Source organism: Schistocerca nitens, chromosome 8 (genome assembly GCF_023898315.1).
Source record: "Schistocerca nitens isolate TAMUIC-IGC-003100 chromosome 8, iqSchNite1.1, whole genome shotgun sequence".
NCBI lineage: Eukaryota > Metazoa > Arthropoda > Insecta > Orthoptera > Acrididae > Schistocerca > Schistocerca nitens.
Window position 1 is genome coordinate 35,076,070 of NC_064621.1, and position 24,746 is coordinate 35,100,815.

The following is a 24,746-nucleotide window of genomic DNA, read 5'->3' on the forward strand; positions in this document are numbered from 1 at the left end:
GCATACTTCATGACAGGTGGATTGGTCGTCGAAGCACCATACCATGGCCCGCTCGTTCACCGGATCTGACGTCCCCGAATTTCTTTCTGTGGGGAAAGGTGAAGGATATTTGCTATCGTGATCGACCGACAACGCCTGACAACATGCGTCAGCGCATTGTCAATGCATGTGCGAACATTACAGAAGGCGAACTACTCGCTGTTGAGAGGAATGTCGTTACACGTAGGCGTAGCCTTAAACTGGCTTCTGCGACCCCAGGTTCCCTACCTCATATTGTTCAGTGGTGCATCCTCTATGTCATGATCAATTTTTGGACGCTCTTACGGAAACACCCTGTGTACCTCATAGATGTTTGAGACTTGAATAGTTCTCTTGCCCACAAGGTTTCATTTGATGCGTGAATATTACTGCAGACCACCTGCATCCCTTCATACTTGATGTCTTCCCCGATGGCGATGGAATCGTCAAACAGGATAACAGTCGGTGTTACAAGGCCTGAATCGTGCTATTGAACCCGGTGAAACACATCTGGAACACTAATGGGCGCAGACCTCACTCCCACAGGATGTCGACCCGTAATTTACGGGAAGTGCGTCACCTGTGCGTAGATATCTGGCGCTGGAGACCCAGCTTTCGTATAACCCATATCACTCAGAATCGTTGCTGTCTTGCGTCCCATATGTGGACCACCGTGCTATTAAGCAGGCGCTCACAATATTTTCGCTTCTCAGTCTATATCGATGAGTGAACATGGACTCATTCCACGAACCGGTTGATCCGGAATTCTTTTCGCAGTTGTCGAGTTCATACGGCGGAACAATATTTCTACATGAACTAGCTTTAGTAATAACGGTGGACATGACACCGAGCTGGAAAAAGCTACTCAGAATAAATAAAAAAAATGTTTGAAAATTGAAAGAAGTAATTTTGTGGCATCAGTAAGTTTATGCAAACAGCGCACATCGATTTAAGAGGAGGGAACATTTTGTCTCACATCCAGCAACCCACTCTACAATAAATTGAGTCCTCCTTTCCGTAACATATTCCGGTAACAGTTTCTTCCGTTGTAGGTGAAGTTTCCAGCATTAGATTGCAACACAAAACAACTAAAAAATTGCACCACCTAAACACACTTGTGTGTGTCTCTTACCACGGGCTGAATTCCGTTCGCGAGCAGCTCGTTGATGAGGTTGTTGTAGTAGTCGATGCCCGGCTGGTTGATGATGTCGAGGTCCCCGGTTGGCAGGATGCGGGCCCACGAGATGGAGAACCGGTACACATCTGCCTGTTCTCGAACAAAAGAGAAATAAAAGTTACTTTAATAACCACTGCGTAGATAATTTTTACAGAACTCATTAGGAGGGTACGACAAGAGCATACAACGGTCGCACAAAGTTAGTCGTAACAGACAAAACACGAAAAGTAAGGCAGGAAAGGGGAGTAACTACTCGAAATCACCGTCAGGGTGCCATGTAAGCCAAACTGTTGCTGTCCGTGCAGGAAACGAGTACATATATACTTCTGATAGGCACGTAATTGACTGATAACGAAAAGCAATTCATCCGTCCCGCAACGCCTCAGGGGGTATAAGGCGAGCTAGCATCCCTTTCTTCACCCAGAGTATCCCAGTCTGTGTCGGCCCGTTTGCTCAAGTAGTGCTTCAGTGTTTGTGTATGGATTGTGTCGCCACCCAGCGGCTGCTTACCTTTTCACAGCTGCTTTCTGTGACGCATTAGTAGCGTGGCGTTATACCAGTCCTGGGGATGTAGCCAATATGGAAGCCCAGCAATCAGATGAAAACAGTAATGGTGTCAATGAAGTTGACACTCTGCATGCTGTTGAGAAAAAGATTGCTACAGGAAATAGCCTCGAAAGTATCGCAGCACAAGATGTTTCCACTCAAAATAACTCTTTAGGTACAGTCTGATGAGAAAAATGTCACTACTGTTATTTGACAGCTCTAGCTAAAAACAACTAGTATAAACCAAATGACTGTGCTCCTTACTGCGTTTGTATTCGAAAGTAACTAAATAATGCTAGCAACATGCATTCAGCGTGTGTTGGAAATTAATAAATTTAAACCATCCAGAAACCAAAGGCAAAATGGTTAATATTACCTCTGCCGGTAAAAACAGGATCGAATTGGAAGTAAGGAAGCACTCACAGCTAACCATTTAGCACAATGAATTTATTAGTAAAGTGCAGTTTAGTGCCTTTCATACTTACTTACATAGGAGGCAGGATGTTATTCGAGGAGCAACTTAAGAATTTGACGAACAGCAAATATTTTTCGAAATCAAAACTGTTCTTAAAGTGGATTCTCTGTCCCACAAGTACGTTTATCTACTTGGGTCTAGGTGTTAAGTGCATCCATCCTTTCCATCCGTCCGTCAATGTAACGAATCCCTCAGACTCAATGCCGTAGTCTCGAGCGCTGTACCATGCAAGGAGGCGCAGTGGCCAGGACACTGGACTCGCATTCGGGAGGTCGACAGTTCAAATCCTGGCGCGGGCATCCAAATGTAGGTTTTTCTGTGATTTCCCTAAATAGCTCCAACTGGTTCCCTTGAAAAGCGCACTGCCGATTTCTTTCCTCAGCCTTTCTTTATTGGTGGGGACGTTAAACTGTAGCGTCTTTCTTAGAGCGCCGTACTACATGTGGCGCAGGAGATTCGTCAACTCAGTGCACGGCTACTAATTTACAGTGCTTGGATTGTGGAGGAGACAACCTGGCTGGATATAAGAACTGTCTCGTCTTGCTCAGGCACCATAACGAGAACAAGTGTTTTACACTCAAAGCATATCGTTCAAAGCCACTTAATTCGGACATAGTGGAAATACACTCAAAAGAATACAAAAAGAACAACACGATGTGAAGGAATTATCCGTATCGGACGGAATTCGGTAGATGTTATATTCGTGTACAGACAAACAAGCGATTGAAGCTTCTGAGAAATTTGATAGTTTTTTCAAGAGAAACAGCTTCACAGACTCAGAAAATCAATAACGAGTTGGCCCACTTCTGGCTCTTGTGCAAGCTATTATTCGGTTCAGCATTGATTCACAGAGTTACTGGATATTATCTGTAGGGTTATAGAGCCAGGGTCTGTCCGACTGATGGGATACATAGTCCAAATGCCGAGATGGTTGAAGGGCTTTGCCCACGATAAAACTTTCTCAGTTCGAGAGCGATCCGGTGATCCTGCAGGACAAGGTAGGGTCTGGAAGCACAAAGAAAATCACTGAACAGTTTTGTTGTGCTTCGAAGAAACTGTAGGAATACAGCGTGTGATTCACTCCACCTTCTTGTTTCTTCTGACGAAAAAAAAAGGCTTATCCTTGACGTCTATGTGAGTGAGAAGGAGATGAACCATAGTTAGTGCGCAATCGTACCAAAGTAGCTACTATCTTCATGCTTGTGTGAAATTTTCGAACCAGAGGTAGCTTGTGATTACTGTCTGCATCGAAGCGTAGTACACAGTGATTGGCAAAAGTCATGGGATTTGCTGTAGAATCATGGAACATATTTTGTGTTCAGACATCATGACCTTTCTATACTCTGAGAAGCTCATCTGCAGAAACCAGCACGGTTTTAGGAAACAGCGGTCATACGAGACACAGCTTGCCCTCATTTTGCGTGATATATAACAGGCTCTAGATACTGGCTCCCCAGTTGATGCCAATTTTTCGACTTTCGAAAGGCGTTCGACTCAGTTCCGCACTGTCGCTTGCTCCAAAAAGGGCGCGCTTACGGTCTATCCGATGACATATGCGGTTGGATAGAAAGTTTACTAACAGACAGGGAGCAGTATGTCGTCCTGAACGGGGTGACTTCAACAGAAACAAGCGTAACTTCAGGTGTGCCCCAGGGCAGCGTAATAGGTCCGCTGCTTTTAACGATTTACATAAACGAGCTGGTTGAAGGTATTGACAGTGGCATTAGACTGTTTGCCGATGATACTGTAGTCTACAGGAAAATAGTATCACACGAAAGTTGTGAACAAATCGGTGAGGAATTGCAGAAAATAAATGCGTGGTGTAATGACTGGCAGTTATCTCTCAATATTAGGCCTAGTAAGTGTAACCTACCGCGTATAACAAGGCGAAAATCCCCATTAATGTACGAGTACAAAATAAATGCCCAGTCTTTGGAAGCGGTAACATCCGTCAAGTACCTGGGTGTGACTACTCGAAATGATCTGTATCGGAATGATCAGTTTACACAAGTAACGGGTAAGGCGAACTCTAGATTGCTGCTTATGGGTACAATCCTGAAGCGATGCAGTCATTCAACAAAGGAAATAGCTTACAATATGTTAGTTCGTCCAGTGTTAGAGTATTGTTCGTGCGTATGGGACCCTTACCAGTTGGGTCTGATTCAAGAGATTGAGAAGGTCCAAAGAAGAGCGGCAAGATTCGTGACTGGTACATTTAGCCATAGAGAGAGCGTTACAGATCTCATAGAAAGTTTGAAGTGGTACACACTTGTAGATAGACGGCGCGCTAAACGGAAGGGGCTGCTCACTAAATTCCGAAATCCGATCTTCGCTGGGGGTGTATAGCATATATTATTAACACCAACTTTCAAATCACACAATGATCACTGTTCAAAGACAAGGGAAATTAGAGATTGTACTGAGGCGTTGAGACAGTCGTTTTTCCCTCGCGCGATCCGCGAGTGGAACAGAGGGAGCGAAATATGACTGGCGCGAATTGTGCCCTCCGCCACACATCGCTTGCGGCTAGCGGAGTATATATGTAGATGTAGATACGCACATATACTGATGACGGTAGTATCGCGTACGCAAGGTATAAATGAGCAGTTTTTTGTACTCAGGTGATTCATGTAAAAAGGTTTCCAACGTGATTGTGGCGACGCGACGGGAATTAAGAGACTTTTAATGCGAAATGGTAGTTCGAACTAGACGCATGGGACATTCCATTTCGGAAATCGTTAGGGAATTCAGTATTCCGAGATCCACAGTGTCAAGAGTGGGCCGAGAACACCACATTTCAGGCATTACCTCTCACCACGGACAATGAAGTGGCCGATGGCTCTCACGTAACGACCGAGAGCAGCGGCGTTTGCAGAGAGCTGTCGTGTTAACAGACAAGCAACAGTATTGTAGAACACTCAGTATAATGTCGTTTATTGTAACTGAACTACACTTCTCGAAATATCACTATATACATACAAAGGAAACAAATAACATGTAGACGACTATTCATTAAGAGCGTCGGTGAGGTCTGTCGTAGCTGGTCTGTACTGCTGCTGCGCTGGCCTTATAAAGCCGGCGGAGGCCGGCGGTGTTCTCTAACTTTCCCTGTGTCTGTGAGGCGACCTCTACAGAAAAAGGTTCGCATTAGTCTCTTGGAAGTTCTGTTTATTTTGAAGAATTGTAATTCCTCTTGGTTGCGCCTGCAAGTGCTTGTGTATGTTATATGGTACACAGGGGTGTCTTGAGTGTAGTCAGCCTAGCAGGGGCCGTCTGTGGCATCACTACATGAAATAATGACAGAAATCAATGTGGGATGTACGACGAACGTATCCATTAAGACAGTGCGGCAAAATATGACGTTAATGCGCTATGGCAGCAGAGGACCGGTGTGAGGGCCCTTACTGACAGCACGACATCGCCTGCAGCGCCTTTTGTGGGCTGCCGGCTGCATCGGCTGGACACTAGACGATCGCAAACGGTGGCCTGGTCATATGAGTCCCGATTTCAGTTGGTAAGAACAGATGGTAGGAATCGAGTGTGACACAGACCCCACGGAACCATGAACCCAAATTGTCAAAACAGCACTGTGTGCCGCTAGTGGCTCATAAAGGTTGTGTTAAGATGGGATGGACTGGGTGCTCTGGTCCAGCCAAACCGACTACTGACTGGCAACAGTAATGTTCGGCTGCTTGGAGACCATTTCCTGCCAAACAGCGATGGAATTTTTGTGGATGGCAATACGCCAGGTCACCGGGCTACTACTGTTTCAATTGGTTTGAAGAACATTCTGGACAGTTCGATCGAATGGTGTGGTCACCAGTTCGCCCGCCCAGAATCCCAACGAACGTTTATGGGATATAATCGAGAGTTCAGTTCATTCACAAAATCATGCATAGGCAACACTTTTCCATTTATTGACGACTGTAGAGGCAGCATGGCTCAATATGTCACCAGCTGAGTTCCAGTGACTTGTTGAGTCCATACCACGTCGAGTTTCCGCACTACTCTGGGGAAAGGAGGTTGGACGCGACGATTTTCGTCTTCTGCATTCATCTCTCAATTTTACGATTTGCTACGCTCAGTTGCACATGTGCTCGTTTAGCCTTTCTTCATGTTAGTAGCAGATGTGAGCACAACTATTGCTACAAATGACCTGCCTTCATCAGAATTAATATTACCATAAAATAACTTCAACAGACAAAGTATTTTCTTCTTTACACGCAATTTTGCAGACAAAATGAAGGTTTTGACTTGCAGACAACTTCCAGGCACGTGTTGCAGTCATGAAGAAATAGAAACTTTGAACTTTAGTGGTTCATGCTACTTGTCGTTAGCTATTAGACCTTAGAAAGCGCAGCTACACCCGTACTGCACACGTCTTTTCCATAAGAAGAGGGCTATTTACACCTGTACGTATAAGCCGCATTACGACGATTGAAGATCCTCGTTGTGGTCTGATTTCCTGTAGTTCATGCTTAAGGCCTCTTTACGTATTAAGTTGCCCTATAGACATTTGCTTTCTACCTGATAGCTTATTATCAGTACTGATATCGCGTTGTTATTCATTCATGGGTCAAATTTTATATAAAAGGGAATATTTTCATGGCATTAATACCAGAATCCTAACTAGTTTGCACTCCTAGGTTAACCTGTAACTGGTTTCATCGTAACTGAGAGAGGTGGTGCGTTGGTTAGCGTAATGGACTCGCATACGACAGAGACAGGGTCAAAACCCCCATGGCCATTCTGATTCAAGTTTTCCTTCATTTCCGTAAGTAGCGAATAAGAAGGTTCTTTAGAAAACGACATGATCAGTTTATTTCCCCATCCTTGTCGTATTCGAGCTTGTGCTCCACCCCTAATGATCTCGTCCTGAACGGAATGTTAAACCTGTCTCTTCTTTCTGTAGCATAATCAGATAATCAACCACTTCAGTAGTAAACAGTTTTATTGGTTTAAAAATACTACCGATTTCAGGCAATCATAAGCCCTTCTTCAGGTGGACGAGACTGCAAAAGGGAAAAAGAAAAAAAGCTATAATAAATGTATAAGAGATAAGGCTTATTGTGGGGATTCACTGCCTAAATACAAATACAGTGACGGAATATTTGCTCCAGAAGTTGGACCATTACGGAATAAGGGGAATATCTCACAATTGGTTCACCTCTTACTTTAGCAACAGGCAGCAAAAGGTCATTATTCACAATGTTGATAACGGCTGTGATGTGGGATCTGAGTGGGGTACTGTCAAGTGGGGGGTGCCCCAGGGATCAGTGTTGGGGCCACTCCTGTTCCTTATTTATATAAATGATATGCCCTCTAGTATTATGGGTAACTCTAAGATATTTCTGTTTGCTGATGACACTAGCTTGGTAGTAAAGGATGTTGTGTGCAACATTGACCCTGTTTCAAGAAGTGCAGTACATGACCTCAGTTCATGGCTTGTAGAAAATAAACTAACAGTAAATCACAGTAAGACTCAGTTTTTACAGTTTCTAACACACAATTCAACAAAACCTGACGTTTTAATCTCACAGAACGGGCATATGATTAGTGAAACTGAACAGTTCAAATTCCTAGGTGTTCAGATAGATAGTAAGCTGTCGTGGAAAGCCCACGTTCAGGATCTTGTTCAAAGACTTAATACTGCCATTTTCACTATTCGAACGGTATCGAAAGTGAGCGATACTTCGACACGTAAATTAGTCTACTTTGCTTATTTTCATTCACTTATGTCGTATGGTATTATGTTTTGGGGTAACTCTTCCCATTCTAGAAGGATATTTTTGGCTCAGAAACGGGCGGTTCGGGTAATAAGTGGTGTGAGTTCACGAACCTTTTGTCGACCTCTGTTCACTAGTCTGGGTATTTTGACATTGGCCTCTCAATATGTATATGCCTTATTGTCGTTTCTTGTTACCAATATTAGTTTATTTCCAACAATAAGCAGCTTTCACTCGGTTAATACTCGGCTGAAATCAAACCTCCATTTGGATCGGACTTCCCTAACTCTTGTGCAAAAAGGTGTGCAGTATACTGCTGCATCCATTTTCAATAAGCTGCCACTCGAATTCAAAAATCTTAGCAGTAATCCACGCGCTTTCAAATCGAAAATGAAGAGTTTCCTCATGGGCCACTCTTTCTATTCTGTCGAGGAGTTCCTTGAAAAATTAAGCTAATTCTTATTGTATTGCTGATAGCGTTTGCTTAAACTTATGGACTGATTTTCTTTCAGGTTCATGATCATTTATTTTTATATGTTATTACTTTTATGTTGTAAGTTCATGTACTGACACGTTCCATGGCCTTAGAGATTTGCTCCTCAATTTGGTCCTACGGAACTTGACATGTAAATAAAATAAAAATAAAATAATAGAATGAGATTTTCACTCTGCAGCGGAGTGTGCGCTGATATGAAACTTCCTGGCAGATTAAAACTGTGTGCCGGACCGAGACTCGAACGCGGGACCTTTGCCTTTCGCGGGCAAGTGCTCTACCAACTGAGCTACCCAAGCACGACCCACGCCCCGTCCTCACAGATTTACTTCTGCCAGTACCTCGTCTCCTACCTTCCAAACTTTACAGACGCCCTCCTGCGAAGCTTGCAGAACTAGCATTCCTGAAAGAAAGGATATTGCGGAGACATGGCTTAGCCACAGCCTGGGGGATGTTTCCAGAATGAGATTTTCACTCTGCAGCGGAGTGTGCGCTGATATGAAACTTCCTGGCAGATTAAAACTGTGTGCCGGACCGAGACTCGAACTCGGGACCTTTGCCTTTCGCGGGCAAGTGCTCTACCAGTTTGGAATGTAGGACACGAGATACTGGCAGAAGTAAAGCTGTGAGGACGGGGCGTGAGTCGTGCTTGGTAGAGCACTTGCCCGCGAAAGGCAAAGGTCCCAATTTCGAGTCTCGGTCCGGCACACAGTTTTAATTTGCCAGGAAGTTTCAGTGACGGAATAAACTATCGCAACACCAAAATATAGTTAATCTAGTGTAATTGCCTAGGTATCAGATTTAAGCTATTAACGTTGAAAGATCACTGGTTAATATAAGCACAAAATAAGGCATTGAAAGTGTGAAATGGTCGTAAAGTAGTAACCGTCATAACCACGAGAATGTCGAATGTCGATGCAAACATGCATGCATTGTGTTGTACAGGTGCGGGATGTCAGTTTGTGGGATGGAGTTCCATGCCTGTTACAGTTGGTCGGTGGACGGTTAATGACACTGGAGTTGTCATCCGATGATGGCCCATATATGCTCGGTTGGAGACAGATCTGGTGATCGCGCAGGCCAACGGAACATGTCGACACATCCTGTTGGAAGACACCCCTTGAAATGCTATTCATGAATGGCAGCTCATGTCGAATCACCAGACTGAAGTACACAGTTGCAGTTAGGGTGCGTGGGATAGCCACGAGAGACTTCCTGCTACCATACGGAATCGCACCTCAGACCACAGGTCCAGGTGTAGGTCCAGTGTGTCAAGCACGCACAAGGTTAGTTGCAGGCCCTCAACTGGTCTCTTTATAAACAAAATACGGCGATCACTGGCACCGAGGCAAAACCAGAAAACACAACAGACCTTCACCCTGCCCTCCAATGAGCTCTCGTTTCACACGAATGAAGTCACAAATGGAGGTGGTTTGGGATCAGCGAAATGCTTGCGACAGGGCGTCTGGCTTGAAGATTTCCTTTAAGTAATCGGTTTGTAACAGTTCGTTGTGTCACTGTAGTGCTAACTGGTGCTCAAATCGCTGTTGCAGATGAGGTACGATGCATCGGAGCGAGACGCCGAACACGATGGTCTTCATTCTCGGTTGCGCTGCGTGGCCGTCCGGAGCCCAGTCCCCTTGCGACCATACATTCTTGAGACCACTGCCGCCAGTAATCACAGACACTGCGAGTATTGCAGAAGAAACTAGTCAAAACTCAGTGAGATGTTGATAAAGGTGTCTTCGTCGAAGGCATTCTTAACTAACATCAAGTCACCACATCTAATCTCAAAGGTAACTAACGCTTACGACCATTACAGCGTGTATTTAAAGCAAACCTGATAAGCATCGTCATTGAGGCGCTGCTAGCGCCATTATAATGCGATTGGCGAGATATTTGAATAGACATAACGTTTCAGATGAAGAAACACGCCTCCTTCTTGGTGTTGCGATTTTTTTCCGTCAGTGTGTGAGGCTGATACCGTCGGATTGGTCAGAGTGAAAGCAACAGTGCCGCACCAAGCTGTCACAAAGTAACCTGAGGAAAGTGAACGGTCAAAGGAATAAAAAGACAGGTAATTACTAAGAGAACTCATCGAACAACGAAAGATCACTCACACGTGGCGAGCATGGCTGACGCACACTGCGAACACTAGGCTGCGGGCAACTGACAGCCGCACGTGAAGCCAAGGCACGGATCGTTGCGGTGCTGAATCTGCTCATGTATTCATCTCTTGGTCTGCCTCTACATTCCCCCCCCCCCCCACACACACACACATACACACTTTCCTCCAGTACTAAATTTGTGATACCTCGATGTCTCAGAATATTTCGTATCAACCGATTCCTTCTTTTGGTCAACACAAATTACTTGTCTCCCCAATTCTATGCAGTATCTCCTCATTAGTTATGTGATCTACCCGTCTAATCTTTAGTGTTTTTCTGTAGAACCACATTTCGAAAGATTCTATTCTCTTTTTATCTAAACTCTTTATCGTCCATGTTTTGCTTCCATGCGTGGCTACACTCCGAACAAATACTTTCAGAAAAGAGTTCCTAACACTTAAATCTATATTCGATGTTAACAGATTTCTCTTCTTCAGAAATCCTTTTCCTGCCATTGCTAGTCTACATTTTATATCCCTTATACTTCGGCCATTACCAGTTACTTTGCTGTTGAAATAGCAAAACTCATCTAATAATTTAAGTATCTCGTTTCCTAATCTGACACCCTTAGCATCACGTGATTTAATTTGACTACATTCCATTATACTTGTGTTTTTTTTTATGTTCATCTTATATTCTCCTTTCGAAACACCGTCCATTCCGTTCAATTGCTCTTTCAATTTCTTCTCCCTGAACTTTAATCCCTATTCCAAACTTCTCTGTCGTTTCCTTTACTGCTTCTCATTGTACAGATAGGGGATAGGCGACAAACTTGCCTCACTCCATTCTCAACCACTGCTTCCCTTTCATGCCCCCCGACTCTTATTACTACCGTGTGGTTCCTGCGCAAGTTGTAAATAGCCGTTCTCCCTGTATTTTGCTCCCGCTACCTTCAGAATTTCAAATAGCGTATTCCAGTCAACACTATGAAAAGCTTTCTCTAAGTCTACAAATTCTATAAAAGTAGGTTTGCCTTTCCTTTACCTATCTTCTAACTCGTAGGGTCAGTATTACCTCGCTTCTACCAATTTTTCCATTGTTCTGTAAAGAATTTGTGTTAGTATCTTGCAGCCATCACTTGCTTACATGATTCGGCAACTTCTGCACCTGTCAGCAACTGCTTTCTTTCGAACTGGAATTACCACATTCTTCTTGAAGTCTGAGGCTATTTTACATGCCTCAAGCATCTTGTACACCAAATGGAGGAGATTTATCATGGCTGGCTCTCCTAAGGTTATCAGTAACTCTGATGGAATATCGTCTACTCCCGAGGCCTTGTTTCGGGTTAGATCTTTCAGAGCTTTGTCCAATTCTTCTCGGAAGATCATATTTCCCATCTCGTCTTCATCTAAGTCCACTTCTTTTTCAATAATAGTGCTTTCAAATTCATGTCCCTTGTATAGTTCCTCTATACACTCCTTCCACCTTTCACCCTTCCCTTCTTGCCTTAGGACTGATTCACCATCTGAGTTCTTCATATTCGTACAGCTGCTTCTCTTTCCCTCAAAGGCCTCTTTAATTTTCATTTAGGAAGTATCTATCTTTCATTTAGTGAAATATGCTTCTAAATCCTGACATTTGTCCTCTAGCCATTCCTGCTTAGACATTTTGCATTTCTTGTCGATCTCATTTTTTAGTCGTTATATTACCTTTCCCCTGCTTCGTTTATTGCATTTTTATATTTTCTCCCTTCATCGATTAAATTAAATATCTCTTGTGTAACCCAAAGCTTTCTACAAGCCCTTGTCTTTTTACCTACTTGGTCCTTTGCTGCCTTCACTATTTCGTCTCTGAAAGCTACCCATTCTCCTTCTACTGTACTCCTTTCCCCTGGTCTTGTCACTCGTTCCCTAATTTTTCCTGTTAAATTCTCAGCAAACTTTAGTTTTTTGAACTTATCCAGGTACCATCTCTGTAATTTCTTACCTTTCTCCAGTTTCTGCAGTTTTAATCTGCAGTTCATAACCAATAAATTGCCATCCGAGTCCACATTTGCCCCTAGAAATTTAAAATCTGGTTTCTAAATCTCTGTCTAACCATTACATAATCAATCTGAAACATTCCGGTGTCTCCAGCTCTTTTACACGTATATAATCATATTTCATGGTTCTTGAACCAAGTGTTGGCGATGATTTAATTATGCTCTGTGAATAACTCCACAAGGTTTCCGTTGCTTCCTTTTCCTACTATCGAATTCCAGTCCCACATTACAATTAAATTTTTATCTCCTTTACTACCTGAATACTTTTTTTTTTTTTTTCGTCAAAGTACATTTCTTCAATCTCTTCATCATCTGCGGAGCTAGTTGGCATGTAAACTTGTACTACTGGAGTAGGCTTGGGCTTCATGTCTGTCTTGGCTACGATAATGCGTTCAGTATACTGTTGATAGTAGCTTACCCGCATTCCTGTTTTCTTATTCATTACTAAAGTCACTCCTCCGTTACCCGAATTTGAGTTTGTAATTATAATGCTATATTCACCTGACCAGAAGTTCTGTTCTACCTGCCACCGGCCTTTACTAATTCGAACTGTATCTAACTTAAACCTATCAGTTTCCATTTTTAAATTTTCTATCCTACCCGCCCGATTAAGGGATCTAAAATTCCACGCTCCGATCCGTTCTGTTTCTGCTAATAACTACAGTCTCCTGAGTAGTCCCCGCCCGGAGATCCGAATGGGGGACTATTTTACCTCCGGAATCTTTTACCCAAGAGGACGCCATCATCATTTAATCATACAGTAAAGCTGCATGTCCTCGGGAAAATTTACGGCTGTAGTTTCCCCTTGCTTTCAGCCGTTCGCAGCACCAGCACAGCAAGGCCGTTTTGGTTAATGTTACAAGGCCAGATCAGTCAATCATCCAGACTGTTGCCCCTGCAACTACTGAAAAGGCTGCTGCCCCTCTTCAGGAACCACACGTTTGTCTGGCCTCTCAACAGATACCCCTCCGTTGTGGTTGCACCTACGGTACGGCCATCTGTATCGCTGAGGCACGCAAGCCTCCCCACCGACGGCAAGGTCCATGGTTTATGATGGGAGGGGGTGAGACGAAATTATGTACTTTCTCATTAATAGTGAGAGTGCCGAACCATCTGTTGCAAATGATGTTAGAGAGAGAATTAAGAAAATAAGATCGTTAACGTCCCGAGGTAGAGCTGTCACACACTGCAAGCACGTAAACGTCGGGACAATTGGTCTGGATACCCATTTCATCGCCATTATGCGTTGACGACAACGAGAAACTCTGATGGATAAGTGAAGATATCAGTTGGCCACAGTCGACGTGTCTGAATTCTATAAAGAATGGCAGCGATGCCATTGTTGCGACGAACTGCGCTTTCTTAGCCGCCAGCAAGAACTTCTTCAGACCCTTTTACAGGAATGTGCAAGAACCACATCCCAAAATAACTACCTAGTAGGAATGCAAGAGTTGCTCCTTTTTAATTAAATATTTTTGTAATCCATACATTCGTTTCAACAAGAAGATTTATACTCTGTTCTGTGTCAAATGTCTTGTGATTAAACTCATTTGTTGGTTGTTGTAAGTTTTTGATTGAGTGTATTTATTTTACTGTGGTGTATGCCATCTAGCACAGTTATCTACAAACTATATTTCATTCTTGATATTTAATTATGTGGTAGTGTTGCTGAAACTGTTTCCATTACAAGTGTTTGGGAACGATATCTGCAGTAGGTATGGCAGTTGGCAACTGGAAGCAACAGTGATGAATGTGAAAGCTGACTATCTTTCCTTTCGCTATAAGGATGTGATTCTTTGATGGGAAGTAAAATGTACTTGGAACGTTACACTGACAGCAGAAATCCCCGCTACTGTACTTACATAGCATTGTCTTAATGAACCGAGGAAGGAGACACAGATGGAATATCCTGCATTTTTTCAGTGAAGTATGTGGTTTTGCACTACAGAGAATGCATGGATGTTAACGTCAGTATTGAACAGTGATTCGGATTTCGCATCCAGCCCAGTTATCGATTAGGAGGAAAGGTGAGCTGTAGTCGGGCTCCCTAGCACGGCTGCAGCTTGCTCCCACGGACGGAGCCGGCGGTGCTGCGTGCATGTCACGCGGGACTGTCCGCTTACATGACAGAGACCATAAACACCGCCGCCATGCACTCGTCCTACATTTATCGCCGTTGTCTGAAGCCATCAGTTCACGCCATTGACAGTCAAGAGGTGGACCTTGCTTGTGTTTACGTTTTTCGATTCACATCGCTCTCTGGACGTATTGCCACAGTTTCGACGCCTTTCGATTTGCTCCAGTCTTTGTTAATGGCTAGGCGTTGACTTCGTGAAGTGAGCTGTCATTCAACCAGAGGAGCCAGATGTTCCACTAGTCTCTGCGTCATTACCAGTGCAAGCGATAATAAACTGTGTTCTACCCACACCAGGCGGGGTAGACAATTAACCTTTCGTACTCAGAGAACGCTAGGAACCTGAACACGAGGCTTTAGCTATAGGTTCGAAGGTACTTTACGAGGGGTGTTCAATAAGCAATGCAACACTTTTTTTTCTGGAAGCAGAGTGGCTTTATTGACGATCCTAGTACATTATTCCCCCTATTTTGGCTACAAAACTCTATGTCTTGAACATAATCTCCGTTCAGTGCGACAGCCTTACGCCACTTTACTGGGAGGACCTTTGTCCCCGCATAGTGCCACGCTTCTGGTCGACGTCAGAGCCCACGTCTTGCTTCATCCATGACCTCCCCATCATCCCATCCCGCGTAGTGCACCCTTCATTGGGCCAAACACATGGAAGTCGGAAGGCGCGACATCCGGGCTGCAGGGCGTGTGAGCAGGAACGGTCCAGTCAAGTTTCGTGAGCTCCTCTGGGGTGTGCAGACTTGTGTGAGGCGTGTATGAATATCTGCGACGTTCTCGTTTCCCCCCAAAAGAAGGTCAAGGACAACTCTCTGCAACACATCTCCGTTTAAGATACCATTTTGAAGTCAACGTATAGCGCCATCACCTATCGGAACTTCATGAAACTATAGGAGCTGAACCGGGAATATTCCACATTGTCCATAAGAGATTCCGCATTTTTTTCAACCAAAATAAAAAGTGTTGCAGTACTTATTGAAGCCCCCCCCCCCGTACTTTCCACTTTCATAAAAAAGACACAGTTTTAAAGAATAAAAGGTAACTACTTTAGTGTCCCTGAAGTTAACATTTCTCATTAGATATGTTCCTGTACTACTGATCCGTGAAATTTCGTATAAAGAAGGACTACTGTAAAAATATTATACCAGTTAGTTGTAGGAAAGGCAAATGGTTGTATGAGTTATTGCGAATTAACACTAAAGCGTCACAGAAGCCAGAAACACATTTTTGCTAGGGCATTAGCTGTTGCAAACAAGAGATATTTTAAAAAATAAGCAGACGATTCCTACCACTCTCAGCACAATCGCCTTTGCTTAGCAACTTGAAGAGTCCTTTAGCACTCGCTCGATTCGTCAGATGAGCTGTGGCAGACAGAATACTCACGTTGAGCGCGCTCAGCATCTGCACGTCCTCCTGATACTTGTGGTACGAGTCGCAGGCCACGTCGCCGTTGTCGCCGTTCGTGCCGTACTCCGGGTGTTCGTGCAGCATGTGGTCCCAGATGTTCTCGCCCTTGCCTGCGTACAAAGCGAATCATTGTTTGATGAAGTGTAGAACATGTTTGCTCGAAACGACAAGAGCTACAAAATAGGTAATTTCTGAGAAATACCTTCCTCATCGCTCCCCCCTGAGATATAATGGTACGATGGACAAGTGGTTAGTCCGTCAAAAACTGAACACAGATCAGGCATGAAAATAGGAACAAGCTGTACTGAAGTGTGAAAAAGCAAAATAGAACCAGTGAATGGTCCAAGATTAACAAGTGGAACATTGCGCACATTCTAGTAGCTAGAGCGTCGTGGTTAAGTGGTTGCGGTGTTGAACTGCTATGTGGATGACCCGGTTTCGAAACTGTTTCACGCAGATTACTTTTTTCTAAATTTATTTTTTCACCAAATTATTAACTGTGCGCCCGGTCACTGAGATGTTTGTTCTCTTTCTGTTGTCTTGGCAGCTCTCATACTATACACTGTTTATAGAATATGAGCCATGTGGTAAGAATACGCTACCGTCCCAAGTCTATGTGATGAATAATGAGAGCAGGCGAGATACCACATATACGTATAGACGTTTCACAGAAATGAATGCAACAAGTAAAATGCTGTGAACTATGTTACAACAAAACAATTCAAGAGCCAAGACTTCCAATATGGAACGCAACTTCAAAAAGGTTTAAAACGTATGTTTTGACGGAGCACAGAGAAACCGTGTGATTGTGAAGCTGTTGCTTTCATTTGTTGCAACTTATGTGACAAACTATTATGTGTTCATCATTTCCTTGGGAGTGATGACATCACATTCATACGAACACCTAAATCGGGGAAGCAGGCATATCTCACTCACATACTGGGCGTATAAATTAGGTACGTACGTCGATAAGAGATTCCTAGCGTATGACACACGTACTGTCACTAGTGCTATTTTACGGAGGAGAATTCGGATGACTTGTCAGCTTGTCATCAAACGTTTGCGATTCCCATTCGAAAGCCACTTCCTTACGGCTGCTAATAGAGTAGTTGTGATGAATAAGCTGTCATTATAGGTCCCTACCTTACACCTCGCTGTTGTAAACGGACGTTGCACCGCGACACACACACAAATTTGAATAAAGGGGACAGACAGGACGGCTTATGGCTCTGAAAAGAGGGCGCCGGGCATTTAGTGCGGCTGCTCCGCCGCCCGTCGAGAAGCAGGCGGAAAGGAGCTTCTGGCAGACGCCCTGCGGTTGCTAAGTAGGCGGCGTCCGAGACGACGCTGAAAGCAGAAGGTCGTAGAAGTGTCACCTTACAAACGCCGCCACCGGCCTTATTTAGCACAGAGGAATTTATGAGGAATTTGTCAAACGCCAACGCGTATTTCCACAAAAAGACAGAGAAAAGTATCTTGCTGGCTGACTTGTAGATGGAGGAGGGGTCAGTTTGTTATAGAAATTTCTACCGAGCTATGTATGAGGTGAATGCAGTTAGGTGACAACTTCATGACTCGCAGAGTGGGAGACATTCCGTTTCTAACGGGCGTGGTGATCGTCCGCAAGGAGAGTTCACGCTAACGAGCTGAGGTTTGTTCTCAACTGGGCACTGCGCGGCGAGGGGATCTCTGGCAGGTGTTGGTAGGACACACTTCGCTGGGTAGCGTTTTGAGACTTTGCTGGCAAGATGTAAGTGAACAGTCTCACCATTAGGTTCTAAAGTGCTGATTTCGCCTCTAGGAATGGCAGCATTCGTTTCTCTGCGAGCAGAGACACTAAGATGTGATTCTTCGTGAAGACTGAGGTATTACGAAGTGCTTCTTCACGACCGCACACTTAAGTCTCTGCTCCTGGCTTATGAACAAGCAGAATTCTTGGTCTGTGTCCGGCGTTGCACGGAAGTAGCTTCGAAACTAGGAGTTTGCGGACGCTGTTTCGTGTCCTCTGTGCAGTCACAATATTTTTAGCTACGCAGCGCACGTTCTCGGCACCGAGCAGCTCGGCGCTGGTGAACTGCTCTTCACAGCAGTGAATTCGGTGATGTACGTGTTGTGGCGTAACAAGCTAGCTACGCCACACTGAAGTAGCCGAAAGGGCACGCGTCAACTCACGCCGTCTTGCGTTAAGTCTGAAACAGGATACTCTATGAATGCTATAAAGAAAAGAACGGATCTTCTCGTATACTTAACTTTATTCCCTCTTGTGGTACATCGCTATGGTTAATACAAGTGAGACTCTCTCCAGATATGGTTAACTTCGCCTTGCTAGGTCGTAGCCATGGACTTAGCTGAAGGCTATTCTAACTGTCTCTCGGCAATTGAGAGAAAGGCTTCGTACGTGTAGTCGCTAGCAATGTCGTCCGTACAACTGGGGCGAGTGCTAGTAAGTCTCTCGAGACCTACCTTGTGGTGGCGCTCGGTCTGCGATCCTGACAGTGGCGACACGCGGGTCCGACATGTACTAATGGACCGCGGCCGATTTAAAGCTACCACCTAGCAAGTGTGGTGTCTGGCGGTGACACCACAGTACGCACCACGGCCAGCAAGATAGGGAATTTTTAACAGTAGCTATATTAAGATCCAGTTGCTTGATCACAGTGCTCTTTATCGTCAGTGCCACACAGGGTGGAGGTTTCCTTTATTTCGATGCTAAATAGTATCAACTATTTCCGTTGATTAAACAGTGAGGCGACTTCTAGTCAAGTTATACATGTTTTGCCAATCTCATATTTAGATTAATGGCTAAGAGTTAAAGATCTATGTCTGTCGTTTTTCAATTTGAATATTTTTCTTTGAAAGTTGTTTTCATAAAAAAAATATAGTATCAGTGCCTAGTTGTTCTACTTCTCCTAGGGTTAAACTCCAAGTACTGATTCTGATTAAGTTATGGTGGAATACTGTTACTACTTAGGTAATGACTCCACATGATATTCTCAGTTGCGGGTTGTCAATGGCAGGGCTAATTTAATTCATCTTTTAGGCGGGACCACAGAATAGCGAATACGACATTGACAGCGTTCGAACACACACACTCAACCGATGTAGCACTGGAAGCTTACAGCTGCTTCAGGAACCAATGTTACTCGATAATTATGTATTGGTGGCTCACGTATGTCCGTCAGTATGTGAGCTGTCCAACACTGTGACTCATTATCGGCGGTGAAGAGACAGACCACTTGATAGTGGAATCAGCAACAATGACATTGGGCCATGAATGAGTGCAAGAATGTGCTGTTAACTGATGAGTCTGTCGCGCTTCGGTCAGCAGGTGGAGGAATGTAAAATTATTGGGGCCTCGTGGAAATAGGCCAACGTGTTAGTGGCATGGTCTTAGTCTTGGGAGCTGTGACAGTGGATACAGGATTCAGTGATATGAATATTTTCATTCGTGACCATACAGCTTGCTGTGTGATATTACACTTATAGATGCTGCTATACTTTTTGCAAGAATTAGTGGTAAGACCGAGGGGGATAACAAATGCTCTTGATTTTTCTTAACTAACTTCTTCAACGTCGATAAATCATATGTACGTGTTTTTTATTTTCTTAAGTCTTGCTTCCATCATCAATCCCAACATCAGAACTGCGTTTATTGATTCGAATCCAAAACTGATCGTCCTCTAACAGATCCTCAACTGTCTTTTCCATTCTTCTATAACTTGGACGCTTGAGCCCTTAGGCTGATTGTGCGATAGGTCTCACAAATACGGACTACGTGAAATTTATTGCAAACCGCCTGGATCCCATCGTACTTTACGTTTTGCCGAATGGCGATAGGATCTTCCAGCAGGATAACTGTGTTACATGCAGTATCGATGTTTCTGTCAACCACTCACATCTACATGCCCTCAGGGGCTCAGCATTCGTTTTCTGAGTATGGGCTTCGCGACCCCAGGGTTCATGAGCTGTAGACTGGTACGCGCTACCTGTCCTCGGTCACTGTAAGCTGTGGTCATGCTTCAGTTCTCACTGTACAGTACAGCGGTGGAATGTTGTGTGCCACAGGAAAAGGGGATCTTGGATTGACCACCCGGATCACGAGGATTCTAATAACCTCTGTAATAAACGCCTAAATCTCAAGTTGTGCTACGCGCCGATGAGTTGCACGCAACAGTTGTTAGTGGGCAATATCTGGGGAATCTACGGCACCTTAGTGGTATGAGGATTACGCAGGCAGGTGGGACTCTGTCGAGGTTGACTTTTACTTCCTTATCTGCTCGTGGGGTCGAGGTGAAACCCTCGAAATTTCCTCATAGTAGACTGGGTGGGCCCCTGGTGGGTGCCAACAACCAGCATAACAAGAAGGCTAATGTAGCCAGTCCTCTTGACTCAGAGACTATACAGAGTTCTTCCGTACATAGTAACAGAAGGCATCCTGCTGTTCAGAATGTATGTTCGATTGCGAAGCGAAAAGAGGGCAGCAGTGACAACGTTTCGCTTTCTTATGTTCAAAAAAGTTTAGAGAACATCGCAAATACTCTGAAATTAGTCTAGCTAGTGTCTAACGAAACAATGTTGTTTGAAACTGTTAGTTCACAACAAGTAATGAATCTATGGAAAGCTGAAAGCCTTGGGGGATATGCCTTAGAAACGGAGCCCCACAACACCTTGATCTATAGCGAAGGTGCTGCGTCACATAGAGATCTGTTTGACATTCCTAAGAAGGAACCGAAGAATGAGTGGGCGCATGAACAGATCGTTGATGTGCAAAATATATGAAAATGATGTATGGGGAGCTCGTATAATCTGACTCCCTCATCGTTACACTGAATAGCACGAAACTAACCTAAGCGTATGGCTCTTTGCCCCGAGACCAGTGCACTGTTTTAAAAGCAAGAGCTCTGGCACACGTTAGAATGAAAGGCTGTAGCCACTTGGTGAAAAAGAGGCAAGGGCGCCCATGATGGAGCTGGATGCTTCTCTCCGAAGTATGTAACTTGCTCTTGTGATCACCCTGCTGGAGTAGGGACTGCAGTGTGTTTCTTGAAGAAGGAAGACACAGGAGATTACAACATCGAAACGCATCCTGTATGATAAGACCAAGAAGATGTATAAGGCCATTGAGCCTCCCACATTCACTACATCTTTTTCCTTCCGCCATTAAAAAGCCTATTTCGACAGCCAACGCTTCTACACAAACAGAGGTTCCTAGTGTCAGCTCTAGTACCTCTACCTATGTTTGTCAGTGCACTTGTCAAGCTGCAGTTTTTTCAGAGCCCATAGCCCTCTCAAGAACATCAGATGGAGCCATTGTTGCCACAACGCCCAGAGACACCGGTCAGCCGATGGCAGAGAATTTTACAGCGACTACTGCCAATGTCAGCCAGGATCTAGTGATTCGCCAATACCATGTGTGGTGTCACCGCAAGGCACCACACTTGCTATGTTGTAGGCTTCAAATCGGCCGCGGTCCGTCAGTACACATCGGACCCGCGAGTCGCCACTGTCGACGCTAGCAGACCGAGCGCCGCCATACGGCTGGTTTTACGAGAAAAGCTAGCGCACTGACCAGTTCTACAGCCGACTTTAATAGGAATGGTTCACTTGTTATTGCTTCAGAGATGTCATTTGCAGAGACGCTAGTTAGCATAGCCTTCAGCTAAGTCAGTAGCTACGAGCTAGCCCGGTGCCACGTACAGTTTATGGATTGACAATTTATCTATATGAGTGAAGCAATGAGAATTGTAAAGAAGTATTCGCAGTTCAGTCTATAACTGCACTTGTAAATATTATTGTACAAAGTCAAGATCGACGTTCACCGCTGAAGCTGAATTAATGCTAAGTATTTAGTTGTATTCCTGTCTACTAACTTTCTAATCGCCTAAGATGTTCCAGATAAATCCCGTGAAGTATAGTTCATTGATACTCACGTCAGCCTACGTGATCAACGCGTGCAATTAATGGCCACATCTTGTGATCAGACTAAGAGTCAAATTGTGTGACTCAGACGGGTCACCCTTCTTCCATGAGGCCCGTAGTTCCGCCTCATACATAACACCATGCAACTGTGGAGAGGGGCAAGTTGGACTTCAGAGCCAACAATCCTGAATCTTACAACGGCCCGTTCTCCGTGTGGGAGCTGGAATCGACACTGTCTGAGACTCGTGATACTGCACCCGGTCACGACCAAGTCCGGTAATGCATGCTTCGACATTTACCTACAGGATCAAAGAAAATCGTTCTCGCATGTTTTAATTTGACATGGCCGACAGGTAAGTTCCCTAACTCGTGGAGATAGTTATTTTTGACACCTCTCCTCAAACTATGGAAGGACCGCACATGTGCCAGTAGTTACGAGAGTATCACTTAACGAGCTGTGTCGGAAAGACCCTAAAGTGAATGGTTAACCGTCGTTTGGTCTGGTTGTTGGATACCAGGCAACTCCTTATTGTGGATTCCGGAGACTCCGGTCCACTGTCGACAACCTGACCAAGCTGGAGGCGGCTGTTCAGCAGGCTTTCCTATGCCAATATCTTTGACATCAGTAAGGCGTACGATACTACTGGAAGACATAGTATTCTAGAGCAACTTCATCAGTTAGGATTTCTTGGCCACCTACCCATCTCGATATCGTCTTTCCAGTCTGAGCAGTTTTTTACATTCCACGTTGGTGGAACGCTGTCGAATCATTTTGAGCCAGAGAATGGTGCCCCTCAGGGCAGTGTTTTAAGTGTTACCCGATTTGCCATAGCCATAAATAGTATCATGCCTACTTTACAGGGACCTGTACAATGTTTATTATTTGTGGACGATTTTGTTTTTCTGTTCCTCCTGCAGTCTTGCAACTGCTAGCCGTCAGTTGCAGCTGACAGTGCAGAGGTAAGAGGAGTGGGCTGTAAAGATAGGTTTACAGTTTTCTGCAGATAAGTGTGTTCTTGTTCATTTTAATTATTCCCGTCGTATTTTTAATTTACCTGACTTTCATGTGAAAGATACCATTCTACACTCAGCGTGGTCGCTGGGCCTCGTTTCCCACTTCGACCTATTGTGGATTTAGTGCAGTACACCTCCGAGACCTGTAAGCCAGAACACAGAAGGCACTGAATATCATAGACTGCCTTAGCTATAGCTTTTGGGGAGCAGACAGGGCACATCTGCTCCAGTTTTGTAGGGCTTTCACGTGTTTGCAACCAGACTATGGGTGCACAGTGTACGGGTCAGCGAGGCCTTCCTATGTAAAGATTATTGACGCTATCCATCATGAGGAGATTAGGCTGACCACCAGTTCTTACAGGATCAGCCCCATCCATGGTCTCTGTGCAGACGCAGGGGAACCACCATTCACCATCCTGTGGAGGCACCTGATACTGCTTCAGGCATGTAGGTTCCTCGCAGCTCGGACTTCACCTGTATACCGCCCTGTTGCTCGTCCACCTCTGGAACGGCTGTTCTCCAATCGTCCACAAGCAACAACGCCATTTGGGGTCCACGAGCAACATGTACTAGAGTCACTTGGTGTGCAACATGTACAACCCGAAATCCAATGTTGTAACTGCCTGCCACCCTGGTTACTGCAGAGCCCCAGAGTAATTTTGGATTTAATGCAGTACATCACAAAAGTTGGGAAGGAAAACATAGGTATAAAGAAGGTAGCTGCGAAGATACCGTGGGTAACAGAAGAAATACTTCAGTTGATTGATGAAAGGAGGAAGTACAAACATGTTCCGGGAAAATCAGGAATACAGAAATAAAAGTCGCTGAGGAATGAAATAAATAGGAAGTGCAGGGAAGCTAAGACGAAATGGCCGCAGGAAAAATGTGAAGACATCGAAAAAGATATGATTGTCGGAAGGACAGGCTCAGCATACAGGAAAGTCAAAACAACCTTTGGTGACATTAAAAGCAACGGTGGTAACATTAAGAGTGCAACGGGAATTCCACTGTTAAATGTAGAGGAGAGAGCAGATAGGTGGAAAGAATACATTGAAAGCCTCTATGAGGGTGAAGATTTGTCTGATGTGACAGAAGAAGAAACAGGAGTCGATTTAGAAGAGATAGGGGATCCAGTATTAGAATCGGAATTTAAAAGAGCTTTGGAGGACTTACGATCAAATAAGGCAGAAGGGATAGATAACATTCCATCAGAATTTCTAAAATCATTAGGGGAAGTGGCAACAAAACGACTATTCACATTGGTGTGTAGAATATATGAGTCTGGCGACATACCATCTGACTTTCGGAAAAGCATCATCCACACAATTCCGAAAACGGCAAGAGCTGACAAGTGCGAGAATTATCGCACAATCAGCTTAACAGCTCATGCATCGAAGCTGCTTACAAGAATAATATACAGAAGAATGGAAAAGAAAATTGAGAATGCGCTAGGTGACGATTAGTTTGGCTTTAGGAAAAGTAAAGGGACGAGAGAGGCAATTCTGACGTTACGGCTAATAATGGAAGCAAGACTAAAGAAAAATCAAGACACTTTCATAGGATTTGTCGACCTGGAAAAAGCGTTCGACAATATAAAATGGTGCAAGCTGTTCGAGATTCTGAAAAAAGTAGGGGTAAGCTATAGGGAGAGACGGGTCATATACAATATGTACAACAAC

The 24,746-nt window shown here is 44.3% G+C and overlaps 1 protein-coding gene across 1 annotated transcript in view; it reads right to left on the minus strand.

Annotated features, from left to right (window-relative positions):
- LOC126199213 (myrosinase 1-like) overlaps window positions 1-24,746 on the minus strand; it is a 91,589-nt gene that overhangs the window by 59,899 nt on the left and 6,944 nt on the right. Inside the window, exons 2-3 of the mRNA XM_049935992.1 lie at window positions 16,111-16,244; window positions 1,151-1,285 (exon numbers count right to left, since the gene is read on the minus strand). Of these exons, the coding sequence (XP_049791949.1) occupies window positions 1,151-1,285; window positions 16,111-16,244 (269 nt within the window). The remainder of the gene's footprint in view (window positions 1-1,150; window positions 1,286-16,110; window positions 16,245-24,746) is intronic.